This window comes from Mesocricetus auratus, unplaced genomic scaffold (assembly GCF_017639785.1).
Source record: "Mesocricetus auratus isolate SY011 unplaced genomic scaffold, BCM_Maur_2.0 Super-Scaffold_100676, whole genome shotgun sequence".
Taxonomy (NCBI): domain Eukaryota; kingdom Metazoa; phylum Chordata; class Mammalia; order Rodentia; family Cricetidae; genus Mesocricetus; species Mesocricetus auratus.
In genome coordinates, this window is record NW_024429266.1 from 145,298,095 (window position 1) to 145,322,305 (window position 24,211).

Consider the following 24,211-nt stretch of genomic DNA (forward strand, 5'->3'; position numbering starts at 1 on the left):
ACTTGTGGCACATCTCAGGCTGACATCAAACGTGTGACTTTCTCCTGCCTTAGCCCCCTGAGTACCTGGGCTGTAGGAGTGAGTCATCATACCGGGGTTAGAGTTAAAGAAATTCTGGTTGCAGAGCTTCCAGCAGCCATTTAACCCCAAATGAACACATGAACCCTATATTAATTATAAAACTGTTGGCTGGTGTCTTGGGCTTCTTATTGGCTAGCTCTGTCTTAATTTTTTTTTAAAGATTTATTTATTTATTACGAACACAACACCCTGCCCCCATGTATGTCTACACATCAGAAGAGGGCACCAGATCTCATTACAGATGGTTGTGAACCACCATGTGGTTGCTGGGAATTGAACTCATGACCTCTGGAAGAGCAGTCAGTGCTCTTAACCTCTGAGCCATCTCTCCAGCCCCTCTGTCTTAATTATTAACCCATTTCTATTAATCTAAGTATTTCCACATGGTATTATCTTACCAGAGAAGGGTCCTGACCTCTAGTTTCTTTGGCAACTTCTCTCCACCTCCTCTCTCAGAATTCTCCTCGGCTCCCATCCATGCCTATCTTTCTGCCTGGACAATCAGTGTTTTATTCATCAGCCAATAAGAGAAGCATATACACAGAAGGACATTCCCCATCAAATTCTTACTCATGAAATACTAAGGATCAGAAGAGCAGCATGGAGAAGCAGCAGCACACAGCAAGATGCAAACTGGTGATCACTAACTGAGGAAGAGCCTTGAACACTGCAGCCCTCAGTAGGTGCTTGCACATTTTCTCTCTTTTGGTTTTTCAAGACAGGGTTTCTCTGTAGCTATGGAGCCTGTCCTGGAACTTGAGCAGTAGACCAGGCTGGCCTCAAACTCAGAGATCCGCCTGCCTCTACCTCCCGAGTGCTGGGACTAAAGGTGTGCACCACTACCTCCCAGCTAGGTGCTTGCATTTTTTATTCCAATTGTACAAAAATAAAATGTATTGAAATACAAACAGACTGGAAGACAATGGCAAAAACAGTGACAGGGGTATCTTTAAGAAGTGAAAAAAAAGTAGGGCTAGCAGAGGTTTACTTTTCCCTTTTTCAGTGATATGTTAATTTTTATAACCAGGAAAAAACCAGCTGGTGAGTAACTCTGAGATTTTTCTGTTGATGTTTTGGGCATCTTATAAAACATCCTTTGTTGACATCCTACAAATGATACCGTCCAATAATGTCCCAATACTCTCTTCTTGTGATGACAGTTTATATATCTGTAAAAGTGAATGACAATCTATGAGTGTTGGCATGTTAATACACTGTTATTACATTAACATGCAGCATTGCCATTTGATTATGGAATTAATGATTTGAAATCGCAAATATTTAAAGTGTTCAAAGTAGGTGGTACTTTGTCATACATGTCAAATATCCTTTTTATTGTTTTGGTTTTTCGAGACAGGGTTTCTCTGTATTGTTTTGGAGACCGCCCTGGAACTCGCTCTGTAGACCAGGCTGGCCTCGAACTCACAGAGATCTGCCTGCCTCTGCCTCCCGGGTGCTGGGATTAAAGGCGTGCACCACCAATGCACAGTCAAATATTCTTTTAAAATGTAATTATTAATATAAAAAACCAAATTTCCTGAACATACAAATCACATTTGCATCAATTTTAGGAGTCCACACCTAGATATTAACTTCATACAGTCACTGAATGTCAAAAGACATCCCTTTTCTCACAGTTCTCAGTGATTCCCTTCTGAATTACATTCCACAAACTTGTAAGTCCCAGTTCTTTTCATTTATGAAGTATCTGTAATTATTTTAATATTTCTAAACCTCTCTTATTTTGCCTGTAAAGATGTTTTGTCTCTGTATATGTGCACTATGCATGTGCAGTTACCACGAGGGTCGGAAGCAGGCGTCAGATCCTCTGGAACTGGAGTTACAGATGGCTATGAACTTGCTGGGACTCAGACCCGGGTTCTCTGGAATAACTGCTGACTCAGAACTGCTGAGTCACCTCTCCAGTCCCACACTACTTCTTTAAAGTTCAAAAGGTATAGGGAATGTGAGAGGGGGCAGATATGAGTAAAAGCAATAATAGGGTTTGTGAAAATGAAATGAATACCATTATCTTGTATGCTAACTAAAATGTTAATAGAATAGTTCAAAATTTGTAACAATGATGAACAAACAGCATCAGTATAATTCATCTACTGAACTGTTAACAAACTGTAACGTGCATTACAAACCTTTTTGACTTCTGAGAGCTTTGTTATTTCTGGAAGACATTCCAAAGGTACCTGCTGGCCTTCCACTTGAGATATTAGGTGTTCTTGGTGTATTTGTTTTTCTCCTTCTTCAATGCAAACAATGAGAACTGAAGTGTTACTTTCTGAGATACCAAATTTCTTCAAAGCCTCTGAAATCTATGATAAAAAAAACAATGGTAAATGAGTCAGCATCTTCTGTCTGGAATACTCCTGACCTGCTCAGTCAGCCTCCCAGTTTCTCAGTGTACTTTCCTCTTTAACAATCTCTATCCAGCACCTACTATCCCTGTCCCCTGATTACAGCTGTACTATTCTCCTCCGGATCAAGCCCAGACTTCTTGGCTTTGCAATTACCACCCCTGCCTCTATATCCAAGTGACCTTCCAGACCATAATTTGTATTCCTATTGTCATTTATCTTAGGGCAGCTTAACTTTTGTCTTAGTCATCTGCTTCTCAAGATCACACTTTTCTCTGCTGCCCCTAGAATTGCATTTTGAGCAGGAATAATATCTCCAATTATTTCCAATGATTCCATTAATGGGGAGTTCTGCAGCCATGCTGACTGCATTTTATAAACTTTGCAACCAAGTGTGATTTAATTCTTGCCATAGGGTTCCAAATTTTCCCTTTGATATTAGTACCTGGTTGTTATTAACAGCAGTAGTAATGCTGGAACTTCATCAGCTGAGTTCAGACATCTTTTTCTTATGTCACACACAGAATGCCATCACCTCAATAACTTCCATTTAAAAAGCACTCTTGGGCTGGGGAGATGGCTCAGTGGTTAAAGAACTTGTCACACCAGTATGAGGATCTTGGTTCAAATCCCTAGCCCATGTAAAGCCAGGCACAACAGTGACAGTCTATAACCCCAGTGCTGGTACAGCAAGATAGGAGGCAGAGACAGAAGAATCAAGAAGCTTGAAGGCCAGGCGTACACAGTGGTGAAAAACAAAGAGATCTTGTTTGGAACAAGGTACAAGGCAAGGACCACCTGAGGTCATCCGCCCGAGGTCATCCACCTGAGGTCATCCTCTAGACCTTCACAATCTCATTGTGGTACCCAGGTGCCCATATTCCCACACATGAATCTGCATACACACAACCATAAATACATGCACACACAACACCCCCCCCCCAAGGGGAGGTACATTCCTATGAAGATTTCAAACTATGAGTTTTTATACGCCCTGGTGTGTGAGTGAGCAGGCATCAACGGCTCTACCAGGCCACAGAAAGTTCCTGGTACTGACTATAAAAAAGACACACATCCCATCTCTAGGAGTTTACAGGGAGAGTGACACAAAATGTATCTATACTTCACATTTTATCGTGTGGGTTTCTGCCAGTTTCTTAAGCAAAATTGCTCAAGGGGTCTACTTAACATAACATGGGCAGAGCAGATTAATTCCAGCCTCATGTAGTTTAAACTTTGACTGACCAGGAAGCTGAATCCACAACTGCTTGCAGTACTAAATGTCTCTGTCTAGACCTCTCTACGTAACTATTTTGGCTTAGCACTAACAGCTGGCTTGGAGGAACCTGCGACCCAGTACTATGGGGGGGGCACATTCTACAGTGACAAGACCAACAGAAATAAAGTCAGTCACCACATTACATTGTTATTTGGGGAGAGGTTGAAGATGATTTCAGTAGACAGAGTCCTTGTCTTCATTTTTCCCAGTTTGTGGAGATGAACAGCTTTGTTTGCTGCCACAAGAATCTGAAATGGATCAACGATCTACCAGAGAGAAAACAGAGATTAGCACAGAGAGAACCAGGAGCTTTCTGAACCACGTGCCCCCCTGATGTAACTCTGGTCCAGCTGTTTATTTGTTCACCATTCCTATGGGCGGCATTTTAAACTATGGCCTCAATGGCTTAGACAACACAAAACATTATAGAACCTTAAAGCTCAAGATTCTTGCAGGCTATACAGAACAGGTCACATCCTAAACTACAACAGTGTTGTTTTCTTTAATCCCCCCATACTCAATGAAGTCAGTGTTGCTAGTGTAACAGATGAGGTAACTAGATGCTGGGGTGGTGGTGGCGGCGGTGGTCAATCCCAGCACTATTGCTTACCACATGGGGAATGAGGCAAGTTGCTTACTGTCTTACCTATCAGGGGAGACAATGCACAGTCCTCACCTTGCAGGACTGTTGTTAGGACATGCACAATGCACACAACAGGAGCACACATCATACAAAGATGGCTGTGACTTCCTCACTAAGTGGGAGCCTCACGCCTTAATGTGACTATTAACCACTTTGCCATTTGTGGCGGTTTGAATGACAGTGGCTCCCATAGGTTCATATACTTGAATGTTTGGTTCTCGGTTGGTGGTTGTTTAGGAAGGACTGGAAAGTGTGCTGACCAGTTTTATGTCAACTTGACACAAGCTAGAGTCACTGGAGAGGAGGAAACCTCAACTGAGAAATTGTCTCAATAAGATCAGGCGATAGGCCCAGTGATTGGTGTGAGAGGGCCCAGTCTATTGTGGGTGCTGCCACCCCTGGGCAAGTGGCCCTGGGTTCTATAAGAAAGCAGGTTGAGCAAGCCATTGGGGCAAGTGGTTGAGCAGCACCCCTCCAAGGCGTCTGTGTAAGCTCCCGCCTCCAGGGTCCAGCCCTGTCTGAGCTCCTGTCCTGTCTTCCTTTGATAATGAACAGTGATGTGGAAGTGTGAGCTGAATAAGCCCTTCTCTCCCCGAGCTGCTTTGGTCATGGTGTTTCATCACAGCAATTGTGAACCTAACTAAGAAAGGAGTTGGCACCAGGATAGTGGAGTTGTGCTGTCACAGACCTCACCATGTTGCTTTGGAGAGGCTTGTGGAAAGACTTTGTAACTTTGGGCTAGAGAAGCCACCGGGTATTGAGAACTCAGTGCACTGTCCCGTAGGAGCTTGGAAGACACAAATGTTGAGAGCAGTACAGACAATGGAGCCCTGTCTTGTGAAGTTTCAGAGGGAAGCAAAGACTCTGTGCCCTGGTCTTTTGTATGAAAACTCTGTGGGATCTGGTAAACTGGGACTGAAGAGTCAGCCATGATTAACGAGAGCGCAGCACTATTGAAAAGAAAGCTTGGAGTCACTGGGACAATTGATGCTGGCTAGCTGGGACTGAGAAACTAGCGGTGGTTAACAAGACACCAGTATCACTGAGGGGAAATCTTTTGGGAGGTTTTCCTGACAGCATACAGTGCTCCAGATGTAGTCAAGGTTGTACTTGTGCAGGCAGTCAAATGTGGCAGTGTAAGAGTCACCCAGGTCATACTGGTTTTGAAGCCATGAAGGGGTCATGGAGAGCAGCTGAGGTTCGGGACTGTGAGAGGCCACTGTGAGGGTGTGGCCCAGCTGTGGAAGACCGTAGCATTTTGGAGATGCAGGGCCACTGAGAACAGCAGCAGCGGTAGAGTGGAGCCTGTCAGAGCCTAGAAGACAGCTGTGTGTGCTGCAGAGGGCGGAGCTGGAGAAGACCCAAGCCCTTTGTGGGAGTCCAGAAGACCATGAGTGGATCCCAGGCATTGGACATTGTGTTGTTTACACAGCTGGAACTTGGCTTGGCTTTGATTTGACTGTGACTGTGCTGTGGTTCTTCTCTCTTGAAGTAAAACATTACTTAGTTTTTTATTTTACAGGAGCCCACAGTTGAAAAAGTTTCCTTTTTCCATGTCCTTTATATAGGCTTCCAAGAAGAAGGGGTGTCCCAGAGTAAAGGTGGGTTTTCCCACCTCAAAGAACTAGATTAGAAGTGTATCTTCTAACTTCAAATGATCCAGTTACGCAAAAATTCCCTCAACGGTATGCCCAGCCGTTTTTGGGTTTTAGTTCATTCCAGATGTTGTCAGTTGACAACCATGAGTAGCCATTACAGGAGGCATGTCCTGTTGGAGAGGTCTGCCACTGGGATGAGCTTTGAGGTTTCACTGGTGTCACTGGGCTTGAGGTGTTACTGGGGATGGGCTTTTGAAACCCAAGGCTCACACTAGGTCCTGTTGCATTCTCTGTATCTATCTTGGGAACAAGATGTAAGCTCTTAGCTTCTGCCCCAGGGCCACTCCTGCCTGCCTCCTGCCACACTTCCTGCTATGACGGTCCCAGACTGACCCTCTGAAATGGTAAGCAGGTTAGCTGTTTTCTTTTATAAGCCACACTATAAACACAGCAACAGACGACACCATGACTCTTCTGCAGGCTCCTACTTCACATATGAGAAGCACAAAACTCAAGCATCTGCCAAAATACAAGTGGTCACAGCTAGGCCACAGACCTTCCGACTCTATTTGCTGTTTTAAATTGAAAGCACCAAGTGTGTCATGAACAAACACTTTTTACCTGACTATAAGAGAATATTAGGGTAAAATTAGCATATTCTTAAATGCCTGGCATGGTTAATTAATTCTCATATTTTGTACTTACCACATTAGGGTTTATCAATGAGCCATTGATAGATCCTTCCATGGCTTTTTTTTTCAAGTCTCCTGCATTTTTTACATCTTTAAATAACAGAAGGGTCACTCTGCATTCAGGAAACAGGTCCAACTGCTGTGATAACTGCATTTCATAGACAAGGAGGACACTACTGGACAAAAGCAAAAGACCAGCAGGTTTTTACATGTAAAAGATTGTACCCATCTTCCCCACCCGGTTATTCCCATCTCTCTCATCTGATAGTCTCACTGTCCTAGGCTCGCTCTGTACCTCCATCCTCCTGCCCCTACTCCCCAGGTCCCAGAATTGCATGTGAAAATACATTCAGCTGTAACCAACTTAACAAAACCCTTGCAATCTACTTTCCCGTTTCTGTTCCAGCTTCATTTCCGTTGCTGTGACGAAACACTCTGACCAGAAGCAACTTAGGGGAGGAAAGGATTTATTTGTCTTACACTTCCAGAACTCAAAGGCAGAAACCAGAGAGGTACACTGCTTGCCGACTCAGTCACTGGCTTCTGCTTAATTAGCTTTTTATTACAGCCCAGGACCATCTGCCCAGAGAATGGTGTTGCCCTCAGTGGGCTAGGACCTTCTACATCACAACAATCAAGAGTCAAGGCAGTCCATCACAGATAGGTCAATAGACAATACAATCTGCGTAATTCCTCAATTGAGACTCCCTTCTCAGGTGACTCTGAAGGCTGTTGTCAAGCTGACGGTTAGAGCTGACAAATTAACCTCATAAACTATAGAACTGTTAAAGCAGGGAAGTCCATTTCCAAAGCATCTTTGGCACCTTCATAAGGAGTGTTCCTAACTGTGTTGTGCGTGCTGTTTCTAGTTCTCCCATTCTTGGGGAAAAGCCAAGGAAGTGCACAGTGCCCTGTTTGGCAAGATGAGCAGCTTCTGTGCATGGTCAAGAGGCTACTGCCTAGCAGACACCTAGGGCAGGAAGCCAGATGATGGATCTCAGACTACTACGACATTAGTAAGACCTTAACTTACCATATCCTTCCTAAATTCTTGATCTACTTTATACTTTAACAAAACCTGTTAATATAAGTAACACAATACACTCAAAGATATATTTTCCAACATGGCATTGACAGAAAGCACACAATTGTGGCTCACCACCTACACCTTCCTGCTGACCAGGAAGATGTAAGATAAGTATAGGATATGCTCAGTGTGAGGGCTCACCTACTGTGAATGATGTCCTAGGTATGACAGACAAGCTATACTTACAAAAAATGATTTAAAAACAATCTCAACCACCACTCTTTTTAGTGGGAGATTGAAGTTAGGACTTTACAAAGGCTAAGCGCACTCTCCACTACTGAGATCCAGCACTGAAGACTTCCTGATTCTTTGGTGGGCCAATCTGAGGATCCATTTCTCAAGGAACTAATTGGAACCCTGAGAACGAGAAAACGAGATGTCCTTTTATCACCTTGAAAGGCTGAGAACAACGGTCCAGCCATGAAAAGCCATCATGTTTGCAGGAAAAATGGCTTAGGGATCAAGCACTTGCCAAGCATGTACTAGGCCAAGTTCAATTTTCAACACATCAGCCCCAGCCTTCAAACCAAACAAAATCAGTACTGTAGTGCTGATGTGCCAAAGCAGTAATAACATTAAGCAAAACCACAGGGAAAAAAAAAACAAGCAAAATATGGCTACTGTGTCACTTTAATCTTTGTCATTCTCATTTTCTGTGCCAGGCTGGCCTGGAACTCCCAACCCTACTGCTTAAGACACTAGCAGTGGGGTCACAAGCGTGTTCCCTCACACTCAGCCTATGCTCAGCCTAACTGTGGAGGTTTTGTAAAAGCTCCTCATGGAGCTGCAGAGATGGCTGAGCAGTTATGGGCACTTGCTGTTCGTGCAGAGTACCTGAGTTTGGTTCCCAGCACCGATATCAGGTGGCTCGCAACTACTTCCGGCTCCCAGGGCACCCCCAAACATGCACATACATATGTAGACACACATATATGCATAAATTGAAAATAAAAATCTTAAAACAATTAAAAAGCTGCTTATAAAGAAAAGATACTGAAAAGAGGGGCTGAGGAACTTTAGTTGGTGGAGGGCTAGACTAGCATGCACAAAAGCTTGGGTTCAGTCCTGAGCACTGGATAAAACCAGTGTGACAGTGCTCATCTACAATCCAGACCCAAGGCAATCAGGAGAGGAGGACCAGAAATTCAAAGCTGGAGGTGGTCTAGAAATACCTGAAAAGAAAAATGTGGTTTTACCCTTTTCTTGAATATTTGTAGATAGACAAAGTAATCCAAGCCCAAACTGCCTCTCCAGCAGCCCTGCCAGCCTAGCCATTTCGACAGAGGCTTCTGCTCCCATCTTTCAAAACAGAAATATTTATCTTAAATCATATTTAGGCTGCTTCCAAATACATGAGACTAAGTTCATATAGAGGAGAAACGTGTAATTCTGGCCTCAGTCCCTGGAACACTAGTTCAGAGGATGCTGGTAACAAGACCTTCCATGTGAACTATACAGTGACAACAGTGTAAGATAATGATGCTGGAATTTGTAGAGCAGGAATTAAATGAAGGATCCCTGAAGTCATTTTGTATAGTGGTCAGGACAGAAAACTTGGGCTCAGGCTGAAATCAAACAATGATGGTCCATCTGTTCAGCTAGTTGGGGTAACTCTTCACTGGCTGGTATGGGATTTGGACAAGGAGTGACCACATAAATGGTGAAAACTCCTTGGGATGGGGCTTTAATAAGGTACACAAGGTACTCAAAAAGGCTTGAGAGAGATGATTAGTAAGATGACTATTTGAGACATACCCTCCAAACAGATAATTATTATGCCTAAGGATCGTAGTGAACATTTTCACTTTATCTTTAAAAGCGTAAAAATTCGTTCACAGTGAGAAACAGTCCTGTTGACAGTCTTCCTTGTTCAACATAACCTCTGTGAAATCAGTGGGCAGAACACCAAGGAACTGACAGACTGGCAGACATACCAACACCTGGAACTCTAGTTACCATTACACCATGCCTACTTTTATCTTGGTACAAATTATTAAGCACTATAAAGACCTACTCCTGAGGCTAAGAGGTCAAGTATTTGTACACACAGTTGAACTCTGTACACATGAAGCTCCTCCAGAGCCAGGCAGCATGGCTGAAGGAGGGCTGCTCCATCTTCAGAGTTCAAGATGTAGCCTTATCCTGGCTTTACAGATGTTAAACCATCCAAAGATTTACTGACTTTGCTACAACAGTCCTGGAAACCTGATGTCTTATCATCCTGCTAAGGATGACTGACAAGGCTGGAACAGTCATTTTCCCTCCCCGGTAAACCATGGTGTTCTTTTATATTACTTTGACATTCATTTTCAATGCATTACCATAGTCTACACAGGGAAGATTGCCTTTGATAGTTGGGGTTTTGTTTTCGTTTTCTTGGTTGATGTGTGTAAAATGCCAATTAATCAATACTGGTTTATTCTGTATAAACATTATTTCAAGAATACCATGATTATCATTAACATCCAACCATCTTCATTTATGTGTATCAGCTGTTGTCTTAACTATGGTGTGCATCAGCCAGGCATGTTGACACACGCCTTTAATTCCGGCACTCAGGAGGCAGAGGCAGGTGGATCTCTGTGGGTTTGAGGCCAGCCTGGTCTACAGTGAGTTCTAGGACAGGCAGAGCTACACAGTAAAACCCTGCCTCAAAAACAAAACTATAGTAAGCATCAAGAATAAAACCCAAAATATAATTACTGCTGCCATGTAAATACCCAAAATGCTGGCTGGAGAGGTGGCTCAAGCAGCAAAGGCTAGGCCCACAACCAGAACAACAAAGCCTGAAATGTTAGTTCTGTATTACACTGAAAGGTACACTTGCCTGAAGCAGCCTAATGGTACTGAGGACAGCATAGCTAGCTAACTGTAGTTGAGATTTCCTAGTACTGAAGCAGCCTAATGGTGCTGAGAACAGCATAGCTAGTTAACTGTAGTTGAGATTTCCTAGTACTTGCATAACAGAAACCACTTCTGAAAGTTGCCCTATCACTTTCTGAAAAGCAAACAACTACTACATATTTAATGCAAAACTGCTCATACTAAACAGAATTTTGGATTCCTTATTACATGTGCAGATTAACTTTGGCACCTGAATCCTAATATTATGTTATCTAGTTACTTTGGAGGCAGTCTTGGAATGTGTTCCTCAACATCCTAGTTTGTTCCAGTTTCTGACTCCTTCTTCCCTGCAAACAAAATAGCACTGACTCTTTCTCCTGAGTACCTTCTTAGTTTATGCCCATCCTATTTTATCCTATTCAATGTGTATAAAGTTACAGTTTCATTTGGAAAAATATCAAAGTCATCCTCGACTACACAGCTTCAGCTCCAGGGTAGCATGAGTTTCATGAGCTCCTGCCTCAGAAAACAAAACAACAAACAGGCTAGAGAGTTGGTTCAGCCATTAAGAGCACTGGCTGCTCTTGCAGAGGACCAGGACTTGAATCCCAGCACCCACATGGTGGTTCACAACCATTTGCAACTCCAGTCCCAGGCGATCCAATGCCCTCTTCTGACCTCCGTTGGTACCAGACACACGTGAGGTGCACATACACACATACAGGCAAAACATCCACACACATAATAAATATTAAAAATTGAAAAACACACAAAATTTAAATATAATAGAGCATTATCTCTGACTTTCTAGAATTACGTCTGAGGGTTTCTGTTACAGGAAAAGAAAACTTTTGTAAATAATGTCCTGATACAGTCTTTTTTCATGCTAGCATCTAACTGAGAAAGGATATGGTACATTAGGATTAGTATGCTGTTATGTAAAAGCATGAACAGAAAAAATGTAGGAAACAACAAAATGCAGACATCTTGAGTACTGAGATTATGTGATTTTTATTGTAATCTTAAAATATCTTGTGTTCTGAACTTTCTACAGTCATCAAACAAAACATAAGTACTTATAACTGGGAAGAAAATGACGTTCCCTGGTTTTTTCAAGTATCTGTTTGAAAAAAAATATTTTCACATGAGTGTTTGTCTGCATTTATGTCTGTGTACTACATTCTTACCTGGTACCTGTGGCAGTCAGAAGGCACAGAATTCAATGTACCTGGAGTTACAGATTTTTGTGAAGTGCAGTGTAGACACTGGGAATCAAACACCTAGTCTGATTTTTAACAGTAAGGGAAAAGAACTCCTAGCCTCAGAATAGTCTGTTCTTGTTTAGTGTAAGAGTCATTTAGGCTAGAAACTTTGGAATCATCACTTAATATCGGTCTTGTTTTGACACTTGTAAAATTCATGTTGAAATCTAGTTCCCAAATGTGAGAGATTAAAAATTGGGGACAGGTGGAGTCTTCGGAAGGTGTTTAGGACTTTGTACTAAAAAAAAAATCATGAATCCACATTATAAAGTTTATCTCCAGAGCAATTAGGACTTTGCACTCAAAAAATTCTTTAATCCAGTAGTAGGATTATCAAAATAATGGTTTATATCTTCAGAACGATTCTCTTATGAATTCAAGTTTTCCTATCCTTCTAACCTACTCCCTGACAGGAAGGCAGGAGGCTAAGTTCCAGGCCAGTATGGTCTCCAGTGAGTTCCAGGACTACATAGAGACACCCTGTCTCGAAAAACAAAACAAGTTACTTTACCCCATGAAGTGTTTTAGCAACAGAAGGTGGTCTAAGGCAGATACCTCTCACTGTTACACTACGTCCAGTGCCCAAATCTTAATTCTGACTCACTCATCAACAGCAGCTCAAGAGCATCCTCATCCAGGCCCTGTCCACCAGTTATGCAATTGTAACCTATCCAGATGGTCACAGGGTCCTTCAGAAGGACGTCAGAGCTGAAGCTAAAGCCCTAACTTGATGTCACCCAGTCCCCGCATGTAGCATCTGAACCCTGCCTGACTCCTCTCCCGCCCCGATGGCCTGCCCTCAGCTTCCGCAGCTCAGGCTTCCCAAGGGACGTCCCTGTCCTCGGGGCTTTCTGCCTCGGTCCCTCTCGCCCAGGCCGCTGGCGCGGGGAGAGTCGGGGTCTGCTCTCCGAGACGCCTCCTTCCCAGCGCTGGGCATCGCAGTGGCTGTGAGGTCCCCACTCGGCTCCTCGAGCATCAGCCGCGGGCACCGCCTGCAGGGGGCGCCCCGGAGCGCTCAGCCGAGCGGCTTTCCGGCCCGAGTTCCCCTTCCGAGGCTGCGTCGCTCTCCACCTGGGAGCCTGGGAGGACTCGCGACAAACACTGGCGACGGGAGACGCACGCATCGCCCACAAAACTGTGACCGCGCGGAAAGAGCTGCCGCTCGCACCGAGCGGAACTCACCTTCGGTCTGCTGTCCGTTTCAGAAGATCGTCCCCTCGGAAACAACGCTCTGCACTTCCGGAAGTGCCCCATGGTTCCGACCCACCCCCGTTTCCGGGTCCTGGTGGGCGTGGCCCAGTCCAAGTCTAAATTTGGCGCGCACTCCTGTCACTACTTGCAGCTGCTTGCGGACGCTGTGCAGAGTTGGTCCCAGGGTCGGGAGTGCAAAGAACCCACGGGCCGGGCCCAGAAGTTGAGGTATGGTGTTGAGTGTCGGCTTTGTTCTTAGCCTGTGCTTAACCGCCTCGGGTTCTTCCAGGACGTGAGCCACAGTTTTTCAGAGCTTTTGAGACTCAGTTTACTGAGTGTGCTGTCGGGGGTGAAGACGGGGGTGCAGTGTGATGGAGTCTCACATTGAAGGAGCTCCTCTAGTGCCTGGAGGTTGAGTGGCAAAGTGGACACTCACAGCTGTGGCAGAGGAAAGACGCAAGTCTTTTGAGCACACGGGAGGATAATAAGGTTTCTTTGAAAGGATGCTGGGGCTAAGTTCCCATAAACTAGCTATCCGCCTCAGGCAGTTGTGCAAGACCAGGGCGCTACTCCTGGGGAAGGATGGCCACCAAGGTGAAACCAGATTTTGGTTCGTGCTACTTGCCAGAGAACCCAATAAATAGAGGAAGGGATTGAATCTTAAAATCACGGTTTATCCAGAGAGCCAGCAGTCCAAGAAGAAAGCAGATTAATTATCTTGGAGGCATGCATTCCACCTCATCTCCAGGCAGCAGATTATATAACGAGGAGATAGGGCTGGCGGCAAAGACAGCCAGCTTTCCTGGAGCTCCTTTTTGCCTCCCGGTCGGGTGGTTAGCTACGTTTCTGAGAGGTGTTATCCGTGTTTGCTTCGTTACCCTTTGCACTCGTTCCTCATCTACAGATCTTTGGACTCAGGCACTTTTTGAAACTCGGAGTCTACTGATCTTAACCTTACACTCCTTCAGGGATGGCTGGGCTGGGAAGTTAAAAACAAACGAGAGTGTGCCCATGCTAATCTAATATGTTCATTTTGGTTCATGTCTACAGTATGGAGTGCAAGTGTGTCTTCCTAATACAGAATATGAAAGTGTCCCCATCTGTCCACAGTCATTCTTCATTACTAGTAGGAACTCTGAGATCTGTATTATAGGAAAGATGACATTTTGACACCATGGCAATGTCTTCTTACTTGCAAAAGAATTCTCTAGCACATAAAGATGTGTGTTAGAGAGCATACCCTATGTAGCAGGAGCAGCTATGACTTGGAGTGAGAATTTCTGAAACATTCCTTTGTCTAAAACAAACATAAATAATAAAAGTGTGAACCAGAGTTGGAAAACAGTCTCAGGTAACCATGCATAAGGGCCATTTCTCTGTAACTTCTTGACTTTACTTTTGGAAAGCCAGTGACTCCATTCTTGCTGTTGGTTTTGTTTCTGGGTCCCATGAGGACACTGTTCTCCAAGTGTAAGCCCTTTTATTCAAGTGACATGATTCTGAGTCTGACACCTTTCCACGTCTCTGAAGAATGTTCTCTTGACTGTAGTGGTTTGATCGTATCTCTCATCCCTGGGATGAGACCTGTCCCAGTTGGATTGATCTGATTCTGTGTTGAGGGTGGGAACAAGTGACAGATGTGAAGGAATCAGTGCCAATAAAACCCTTTGTGACCAGTTTTAGGCAGCTAAGAGGTATAGAAGGACTGGCTCTTAGGCCTACCTGGAGTCTATTTTTTTACATTTTGTTTTTCTTGTTATTGATGGTCTAGCATCTCCAAAAACACCAAAGGAGTTCCCCCATTAGAGACTGTACTTTTGCAGAATGTCTGCAGACAATAGCCATATAATTCTTAAAGGAGAACACAAAACAAAACTAGTGAGCAAATACTCAGGGAAAACTAACTTAAAAATGAAGTATTTTGTCCAGGAGATAGCCCAGCAAGCCTGAAGCCTGGCTTAAATCTCCGGAACCCACCTAAGGTGGAAGGAGAGAAACAACTCCACAGACTTGCTCTCTAACCTCCAATTGAGCCATGGCACTCTTGTCTATAGATGCTTTTAAATCTATTTATCTAATGCATTTAAATCCCATTATCGAATGCCTCTTAAACATTAGGAAGCATTGCTCAGAATGTACACTGTTAGGGCATGTTGAATTATCCTTACTTAAAATAGTCGATAAATATAGGACTTCATGAACACACTTAGCCATATTAACAGTTTTGTTTTGGAGGAAAACAGTTTTTAAAGTGCTTCCTAACTGATGTGTTTTAGGCATAAATATATGTAAAGGAGCCAACAACAGTTAGCATCACCACATGGAAGAATTACACAAAGCCAAAGTGCCCTCCTCCCACATATATATAAATATAAATATATATAGATATAGATATCAATCAACCTGTCCAGTGGGTTTTTTTTTTCGTTTTTCGAGACAGGGTTTCTCTGTGGCTTTGGAGGCTGTCCTGGAACTAACTCTTGTAGACCAGGCTGGCCTCGAACTCACAGAGATCCGCCTGCCTCTGCCTCCCAAGTGCTGGGATTAAAGGCGTAGCAAAATTTAGGTAGCTGGCTAGGGCATTAGGTCTACAGCACTATTTAAAAATAAACTTTGGACCAATAATGGGGAACAGTGTTAATGATCACACATAGATGTTGTAAGTGAATTATGTATACAGCAACAAGGTATGTCTTTTGTCAAGGTAAAGACATATAGGACAGGATTTTAAATAGCAGGACTGCCAAAATGGCAAGATTGTGGTTTGGCTTGGTTTTTAATTCTGAATGGTGCTGGTAAAATAATAGGAATACCAAATGAGTTATACTGACCACGATGACTTTGGAGAAAAGTGAACACGTTGTGTGGATGTACTTAGTTTTGACCTAAGGAGTCCCCAGAACAGCCCAGGACCGCAGCGCCTGAGACCGAGTGTCTCACTGTGACCCTTCGCTACTCATTCAGCTCCTGGGTTTTGCCCTCCTATCTTTCTCTTTCCTTTTCATTTTGGAAAAACCCAGTCATTTTACTCAGGGCAAAATCCTATTTTACCATCCAAAAATCCTTCATTATCTAAAATATTCCCTTTCATTTGGCATGGTGGCGCACGCCTTTAATCTCGGCACTGGGGAGATAGAGGCAGGTGGACCTGTGTGAGTTTGAGGCCACCCTGGTCTATGTAGTGAGTTCCAGAACAGCTATGTAGCTATGTGGAGAGACACTGTCTTGAAAAATAAATAATACAAGCCGGGCGTTGGTGGCGCACACCTTTAATCCCAGCACTCGGGAGGCAGAGGCAGGCGGATCTCTGTGAGTTCGAGGCTAGGCTGGACCGACAGCCTCCAAAACAATACAGAAAAACCCTGTCTCATAAAACCAAAAAAAAAAAAAGGAAATAAAAAGAAAAATAAATAATACAAATAAATAAAATACTCCCTTTCTCTTCTTCCTGACACAAATATTCTCATACTTTCTTTAAAAACTCTCATGTTGATGTGGGGAAGAGAGCAGGCTGAGCCACTCTTTCCTGTATCGTGAGGTGGTATTGCTGCTAGCTGGTTCGAGAAGATCCCCGGCTGTGAGCATGGCTCTGAGCTCCAGCAGCCGCCCTGCTTGGGGACTGTCATTTGGAAAATGGATCTGCTGGGACTGAAAAGGGCTCGCAAGGCACAACAGTTGTGTCCTCCACATGATGGATAAGGAGTGCAGATGTCGGTGTGGACTACAGCTCCATCTTAGTAGGAGCAGGTACAGCTGAGGCAGGAAAGAGCCCTGTTATGAAGACCCTACTGAGCCGGGAGGTATGAGTGCATAGCAAGTGACCAGACCCCAGGTTCCTCCTAGCTCAGTGGTTCTCAACTTTCCTAGTGCTATAACCCTTTAATACAGCTCCTCATGTTGTGGTGACCCCAAACCATAAAATTATTTTCACTGATACTTCATAATTGTAATTTTACTGTTACAAATCATAATGTAAATATTTGATATTTCCGATGGTGTTAGGAGACCCCTGTGAAAGGGTCATTCAGTAATACCCCTGGGGTCCCTAACCACAGGTTGAGAACCACTGTCTTTAGCAGGTGCATTCAGGCAGTCAGGCTGGGAATTGGAGACAAACACTGAAAGTGGAGGAAACCGCGAGCAGATGGCATGCTTCTCAAGCATGGGCCCAGTGTGTCACGCCAGAGCTTGCTCGGCTGGGTGTATTCCATGGGGTCACAAGGAAAATGGATGTGTGCCACCTCCACTGCCACATTCCAGTTCTTGACCTTTGGATTACAATTATTCTGGAGCTACCAATGAGGTCCCTACCCCGGTCTGCTGACCAGAGGGAAGGCAGATGACAATGTCTACTTAGTGCTACTCAGAGATGGGAACCATTCCAGACACTCCTGACTCTGTGGTACCAGGTCAGAAGAAAGAGAACAAGGTTGGGCCTATATCACAATATTTAAAGGTGGGGTTCTTGGGGCTTTGCCTTTCACTGGATCTATAGGGGAAGAAGAGGCTTTGCTAGAACTTGAGCTCGGGAAGACAGCACTGTGATGTAGGGAGCTTGAATAGGAAACACAGTTCTCAGGACATCACATCTTCCTGCACAAACGTGGCGTCTCAGTGCTGAATACCAAAGAGCCTGTAACTGGGTAACAACAGAGAAGGAGCCATTCATATGTGTGCTGCCTACAAGTCACAGAGTTAAAACCGGATCTTCTTTCTTCCTGCTCTGCAGGTGGAGACACCTGCTCAGAGAGAAGGGACATACCCAGTGCCCCATGGCTAGGGGCTAGAAAGGGGAGGAGGCAGGGGAGTAATCAGGTGCTGCTGACACAATGTCTCTTCCCAGTGTCGGGGTCCGCTTCCGCTCTGGTGACAGCAAAAGACACACCCTCGAACAGGGCCTACATGGGTGTTGGGAGGGGGAAGGTCAGGGGACTCACATGGCTTCTCTCTCCTGCAGGGCTCAGGGAAGGTGTGCAGGCAGGTAGAGCTGTCTCTCCTGGATGCCGAGATTTGAGACCCAGAAGTCTCCCATGGCTCCTTACCACATCCGCCAGTACCAGGACAGTGACCGCAAAAGTGTCCTGGACTTGTTCACAAGGGGCATGGAGGAGCACATCCCCACCACCTTCCACCACCTGCTGACGCTGCCCCGGACCCTCCTGCTCTTACTTGGGGTGCTGCTTGCCCTGGTTCTGGTGTCTGGCTCCTGGCTGCTAGCGATTATATGCATCTTCTTTCTGCTCTTTCTCATGCGGCTCCTTGCCAGACAGCCCTGGAAGGAGTATGTGGCCAAGTGTTTGCACACAGACATGGCTGACATCACCAAGTCCTACCTGAATGCACATGGCTCCTTCTGGGTGGCTGAGTCTGGGGACCAGGTGGTGGGCATAGTGGGGTGCCTGCCAGTCAAGGATCCCCCACTAGGGAGGAAGCAGCTGGAGCTCTTCCACCTGTCTGTGTCCTCACAGCATCGAGGACAGGGCATAGCGAAAGCACTGGTCAGAACTGTCCTCCAGTTTGCACGGGGCCAGGGCTACCGTGATCTTGTCCTTGAGACCAGTGTCTTACAGCATGGCGCTGAGACCCTCTACCTGAGCATGGGCTTCCGGAGAACAGGCCAGTACTTCATGAGTGTGTTCTGGAGGTTAGTGGATATTCCTACAATTCAATTAAAGTATTCCCTCCCTTCTGCCTAGGAAGTGGGGCCGGGACCTACGCTCCTGTGCAGCTGCTGGCCCTGCTGCACTCTACAGGAACTAGTGAACCCTGTCATGTCAGTGTAGTGACCAATAAAAGCTCCTTGCTGGTACACACCAGATTCTAATGCATGTGATGAGTGGCAGGGGTGCTGGGGGGACATTGGGAGCTTTGCTGTTCTCTGGGTTTCTGGGGTACATGTGCTTCATATACCTAACCCCATATTACTGTTGCATTAGAAACAATGTGTGGAAAATGAACTTGGAAGTCTCTGTGTTTCAGGAAGTCATAAACTTTGGCCTGTGGCCATTGACTTTCTCAGACTTAGTGGCTGATACCTTGAGTCCACTTTTTTTTTTTAATTCTTGGACAATCTTATATATGTGTACACTGAGTTTTGTGTTGCACTGTTTTCACTTACACAGGTTTTCATTTCAGTTAGGCCCAGTCCAGGAACAAGACAGGAGCCCCCAGGTGCTGGATGCAAGTGTCAAAGGGTTATTGGGAAAAAAAGACTAGCATCCCAGGGCCTCGAGCTGTTTTAGCTCATGTTCATGTCCTCAAAGTGGAGACTTTCTTTAAGCAGACAGGTAGATGTATACAAAATAATAAAGTTCTTACCCTAGGGCTTCTGGGAAAGTAAATTTCTAAGTGCCACCTGCATTTGGGGCCCAAAAGTCCTGTTATCCACATGCAGAGAGAGCTGTTTTCTCAGAAATAGAATATGGGTATGCACGCACCCAGGACACGCCACACACACCTGTGCATGCAGTCACTGAAGTCTCCTTATTTGGAAATTAGAAACAATTATATCACAGCAGTGCTGTCTTCAGTAAACCTGCTGTGTAGCTGTTTCCTATGCAATGAAACATTACTTCCTTTCTAAAAAGAGAAAGAAGGTTCCTGAGACTCGGGCAATAAGGGAAATGCAAGGCCCAGGAGGGAAGACAGCTAGATCAGGATGCACCTGGAAGACAAATGATCGCTGAGGCCTACCCCAAGGTAAGCAGCAATTGCTGGGGAGAAGATTCCAAGTGGCACAGGGCCGCAGGGTGAATCTTTTGTGATGGGCTGGGCTTTTCAGTGGTGAAGCTGCCTTTGTATCATCCATGCTTCTATAAGTAACTCCTTGCTCAGATTCCTACACGTATCTCAATAAACTCAGTAATTCACCTAAACTAGACTCCAGTGTCTGTTAGTACTCAATCTGGGGTACAGACATTTGTTTGTATTTCTGTAGGAAAGTCCTCACAATACTTGTCATTGTAAAAGTCTCCTCTGCTCCTTGGAGGTGTGTAGAAACCTGAAGAGTTAGCAGTTGTCTGCAAGCTGCCAACTAGCACTGTCTTCTCAAGCGCGCCTGGGTGCCCTCTTACGATGAAACAGCTGGGGGGGGGGGTTGGCGCCTACCCTCTGTCATAAAGATGTGAGTCTCATTGCTTTGTCTCTCACAGTTTGGTAGGTGCCCCCTGGTGGATCAAGGGGAGTGCTGTCCTCCATCAAGGGCTGTTGTTTTCGAGAGAATGGGGTGGGTGTAATTGTTGGCTGTGAAGTTTCATTACATCAGGGAGACTCCCATTTAAATGCAGTGATGTCATCCCCCCAGGGAATTCCCTCTTCAACCCTGGGTGTTTAGTCTCCTTCTCCAAAAGGCCTTCTGAGTTGGAAGATTTTGTTCTCAAATGCATGAATCCAGCCTGTCTGGTCTCAACACTGGCTCCATGGAAATGGAAATGCTGTCACTACCTCTTGTCATGGCACTGCAGGGTGTCCTCTACCCCACAAGGACAGTTGCCCACCTGCTAGGAACCCAGAAGCATGTGCCTCACTGGGCCTCTGGGAGGATGAAGGCTCTGGTCTGTGTGACCACGTACATACTGAGCCATGCCTGAGGGAGGCCTCTGTCCAGGAACTGCCTTTGCGTCTGGACCCAGGACTTCTCAGGTAGATTCTTCCGCGCACTCAGTTCTGACTAGCAGACAGAGAACAGCCTGTTAGCTTCTCCTCACCAAGGTGTCCATCCCTACTGCAGTGCCCATCAGCCAGTGCAGGGCTGCTCAGCCCTGACTGTGATACAAGCTGGACCTAGTGTGGTGCTCTGTTAAGAGAAATCCAGAGGCCGCCCACCTGGGACTCATCTCTTCCAAGCCCAGGGTCTGAAGGACAATCTCCTGAGCCAGTGTCTGAGTCACCTGTGTCCCTCCTTTAAAGCCAGCCCTCAATGCAGCTGGGTCTAGTCCTGGACTAGAACCTCCAAAACCCTGTGCCCAAACAAACCTTCCACTTTGCAAGTGAATTCTCTCAGGAAAGCGATGACAGTGACGAGAAGCTGACAGCACAGTGAGGGACAGGACTCACACCCAGGTTGCTCTGAAGCCAGAATGCTGTGGCTACAGGCCTGAACGGGATGAGCAGAAGTTTGAAGTCATCAAGGACAAGAAGGGGGCAAGGTTTGGGGAATCTGGATAGCTGGGACTAGCCCCTGCCCTCAGGGAGGTCCCAAGCGAAGCACCAGTCACTCCCCCATCCCCCAATCTCTTCCAGGCCTCCCTTCTCATCCCCCACACTCCAAAGCCAAGTGAAGGCTGAGAAGTGGCCTCTTGCTGCTCTGGCTCTGGCAGTACAGCAAGCCAGCCTCTAGGACAGAAGGGACAAGGGCAGAGTGCTGGCCCAGGCACAAAGGGCTGTGAAGGCATCTAGGACAGGCAGACGTGATGCATCTAAATTTTGTTCCCAAAGCAACTGACCCAGAAGGTCATTCTTTGCTTTCCATGGTAACTAAATGAAGTTGCAGTGAACCCAGAAAAACAAAACAAGAAAACCAGGAGTGGCCATGAGCCAGCACAGCTCCAGGCGACTGAGCAGGCACAGATTGGGACGGGCTGAAGCAGGAGGCCATAGACAGAGCCTGTGAGCCACCAGGTTCTCCTCAAATGAAGCTGGAGGCTTAGGGCAGGCTGGGTTCTGAATGGTGGGTGGGTTGTGCCAAAGAAACCACCTCCATATTGACTCAGCCTTGTTTGTCTTTCCCAAGCCTGGTGAGCAACAGTGACACTGGTTTACACAGCAACTCCTCCACGCACCCCTGCTGGGTTTTCATCCAAGGGTCAAACACATGTGACTCATGAAACCATACCTTCTATCTCATTCTCCCCACTGTGTGCGTGCGTGCGTGCGTGCGTGCGTGCGTGCGTGCGTGCGTGTGTGTGTGTGTGTGTGTGTGTGTGTGTGTGTGTGTGTGTGTGTGAGTCTTTCACTGGGACCTGAGACTCAACTGTTAGGCTACACTGGCTAGACAGAGAGCCCTAAAAATCCTCTTGTCTCAGCCTCCTCAGAGCTAGGGTTACAAGGGTAGGCCACCATGCCTGGCTTTTTTTTTTTTTTAATTTTAAATAGCTTGTTTTACATGTCAATCCCAGTTCCCTCTCCCTCCCCTCCTCCCGCACCCCCCCCACCATCCCTCCCCAGCCTCCCACCCTATTGCCAATTCCTTCCACATAGGGGATATCTAGAGTCTGCCATTTCATTCAGGGTAGGGTCCAGGCACTCCCCTAAGAGTCCAGGCTGAGAGAGCATCCCTCTTTGTGTTAGGGACACACTATGTCTGTTTGTATTCCAGGGATAAACACTGATCCACTGCTCAGGGCCCCATAGGTTGCCCAGACCTCCTCACTGACTCTCACATTGGGAGGTGTGGATCAGTCCCATGCTGGCCTCCCCACTGTCAGTCTGGGGGCCAAGAGCTCTCCCCTGTTCAGATCAGCTGTCTCTGCTGGTTTTGCCAGCCCGTTCTTTGCCAATTTGCTCATCGCTCCTCTCTCGCTGTCACTGGGTTCCTTGGGTTCAGTTTAGTGTTTAACTGTGGGTGTTTGCCTCTGCTTCCATCAGTCACTGGATGAAGGCTCCCGGATGGTTATAGACATCAAGTTCATTATCAGGAATTGGCATTCGAGGTGGTCTCTCCACTATTGCTTAGCTTGCCAATTGGTGTCATCCTTTTAGATCACTAGAGGTCACACTGGTGCCTGATCTGTCTTCTAACCTATGATTCCCTCTTCCCCCTATTATACCCCCCCTCAACCTTCCTGTTCCCCCATGACCTACTCTCTCTTCCTCTTCTCCCCCTCTCTTCTTTCCAGCTCCCACTCCCCCCCCAGCCGTGTTCCCCATCCATTCAGAGGATCTTGACTCAATCCTCTTTTCTTGGGTACTATGTATATCTTTTAGGTTCTTTCCTGTTTCCCAGACTCTCTATCAGTGGAAGTGCAGACTGGCACTATCCTGATCCATGTCTAAAATCCATATATGAGTGAGTACATACCATGTTTGTCTTTTTGCGACTGGGTTACCTCACTCAGGATGGTTTCTTCCAGTGCTATCCATTTACCTGCGAATTTCAAGATTCCATTGTTTTTTTTTTCTGCTGAGTAATACTCCATTATGTAAATATACCACATTTTCTCTATCCACTCTTCAGTTGAGGGGCATCTAGGTTGCTTCCAGGTTCTGGCTATTACAAATAATGCTGCTATGAACATAGTGGAGCTGGGTCTTGTGGTACATTAATTCCCACTTTCCTGAGGAATCTCCATACTGATTTCCAAAGTGGCTGTACGAGTTGGCACTCCCACCAGCAGGGGAGGAATATTCCCCTCTTTCCCCATCCTCTCCAGCATAAATTGTCATTGGTGTTTTTGATTTCAGCCATTCTGACAGGAGTAAGATGGTATCTCAGAGTTGTTTTGATTTGCATTTCCCTGATGGCTAAGGATGTTGAGCACTTTCTTAAGTGTCTCTTGGCCATTTTAGCCTCCTCTATTGAGAATTCTCTATTTAGTTCTGCACCCCACCTTTTAATTGGATCCTTTGGTGTTTTGGAGACTTGCTTCTTGAGTTCTTTGTAAATTTTGGAGATCAGCCCTCTGTCAGATGTGGGGTTAGCGAATATCTTTTCCCATTCTGTGGACTGCCTTTTAGTCTGGTGACTGTGTCCTTTGCCTTACAGAAGCTTTTTAGTTTCAGGAGGTCCCATTTGTTAATTGTGGATCTCCGTGTTTGTGCCGCTGGTGTTATGTATAGGAAGTGGTCTCCTGTACCAACTCGTTGAAGAGTATCTCCCACTTTCTTTTCTAAAAGTTTCAGTGTGGCTGGATTTATGTTGAGATCTTTGATCCATTTGGACTTAAGTTTTGTGCAAGGCGATAAACATGGATCTATCTGCAGTCTTCTGCATACCAGTACCCAGTTATGCCAGCACCATTTGTTGAAGATGCTTTCTTTTTTCCATTGTATAGTTTTAGCTTCTTTGTCAAAAATCAAGTGTTCATAGGTGTGTGGGTTAAAATCAGGGTTTTCAATTCTGTTCCATTTTGACTATTTTTGTGCCAATACCAAGCTGTTTTCAGGACTATAACTCTATAATAGAGCTTGAAGTCAAGTATGGTGATGCCTCCTGAAGTTCCTTTATT

At 45.5% G+C, this 24,211-nt stretch overlaps 3 protein-coding genes across 7 annotated transcripts in view; 2 read left to right on the forward strand and 1 right to left on the reverse strand.

Annotated features, from left to right (window-relative positions):
- Nucleotides 1–932: 932 nt before the first annotated feature.
- On the reverse strand, nucleotides 933–13,141 carry Tprkb (TP53RK binding protein). Of its 4 annotated transcripts, none has more exons than XM_005071060.4 (5): nucleotides 13,038–13,141; nucleotides 6,676–6,838; nucleotides 3,873–3,995; nucleotides 2,232–2,408; nucleotides 933–1,250 (listed from the first exon to the last, which is right to left on the reverse strand). In XM_005071060.4, exons 2-5 carry the CDS (start codon nucleotides 6,814–6,816, stop codon nucleotides 1,164–1,166), a joined length of 528 nt encoding a protein of 175 aa, XP_005071117.1. In that variant the 5' UTR covers nucleotides 6,817–6,838; nucleotides 13,038–13,141; the 3' UTR covers nucleotides 933–1,163. The 4 variants fall into 4 exon arrangements, with proteins under 4 accessions (XP_005071117.1, XP_012969605.1, XP_040593269.1 ...); XM_013114151.3 differs by having other exon boundaries at nucleotides 6,676–6,835; nucleotides 13,038–13,112; XM_040737335.1 differs by lacking the exon at nucleotides 13,038–13,141 and adding an exon at nucleotides 11,781–12,867.
- Nucleotide 13,142: 1 nt separating this feature from the next.
- On the forward strand, nucleotides 13,143–19,921 carry LOC101837324 (probable N-acetyltransferase CML1). 2 transcript variants are annotated; one of them, XM_040737327.1, is made up of 3 exons: nucleotides 13,143–13,274; nucleotides 18,004–18,690; nucleotides 19,634–19,921. In XM_040737327.1, the coding sequence occupies exons 2-3, from the start codon at nucleotides 18,047–18,049 to the stop codon at nucleotides 19,662–19,664; spliced, it is 675 nt and encodes a 224-aa protein (XP_040593261.1). In that variant the 5' UTR covers nucleotides 13,143–13,274; nucleotides 18,004–18,046; the 3' UTR covers nucleotides 19,665–19,921. The 2 variants fall into 2 exon arrangements, with proteins under 2 accessions (XP_040593261.1, XP_040593260.1); XM_040737326.1 differs by having other exon boundaries at nucleotides 18,004–19,921.
- LOC101829335 (N-acetyltransferase 8-like) overlaps nucleotides 13,155–24,211 on the forward strand; it is a 43,292-nt gene continuing 32,235 nt past the window's right edge. The window contains exon 1 of the mRNA XM_013114149.2: nucleotides 13,155–13,274. The gene's annotated coding sequence lies outside the window, so the exon portion shown is untranslated. The remainder of the gene's footprint in view (nucleotides 13,275–24,211) is intronic.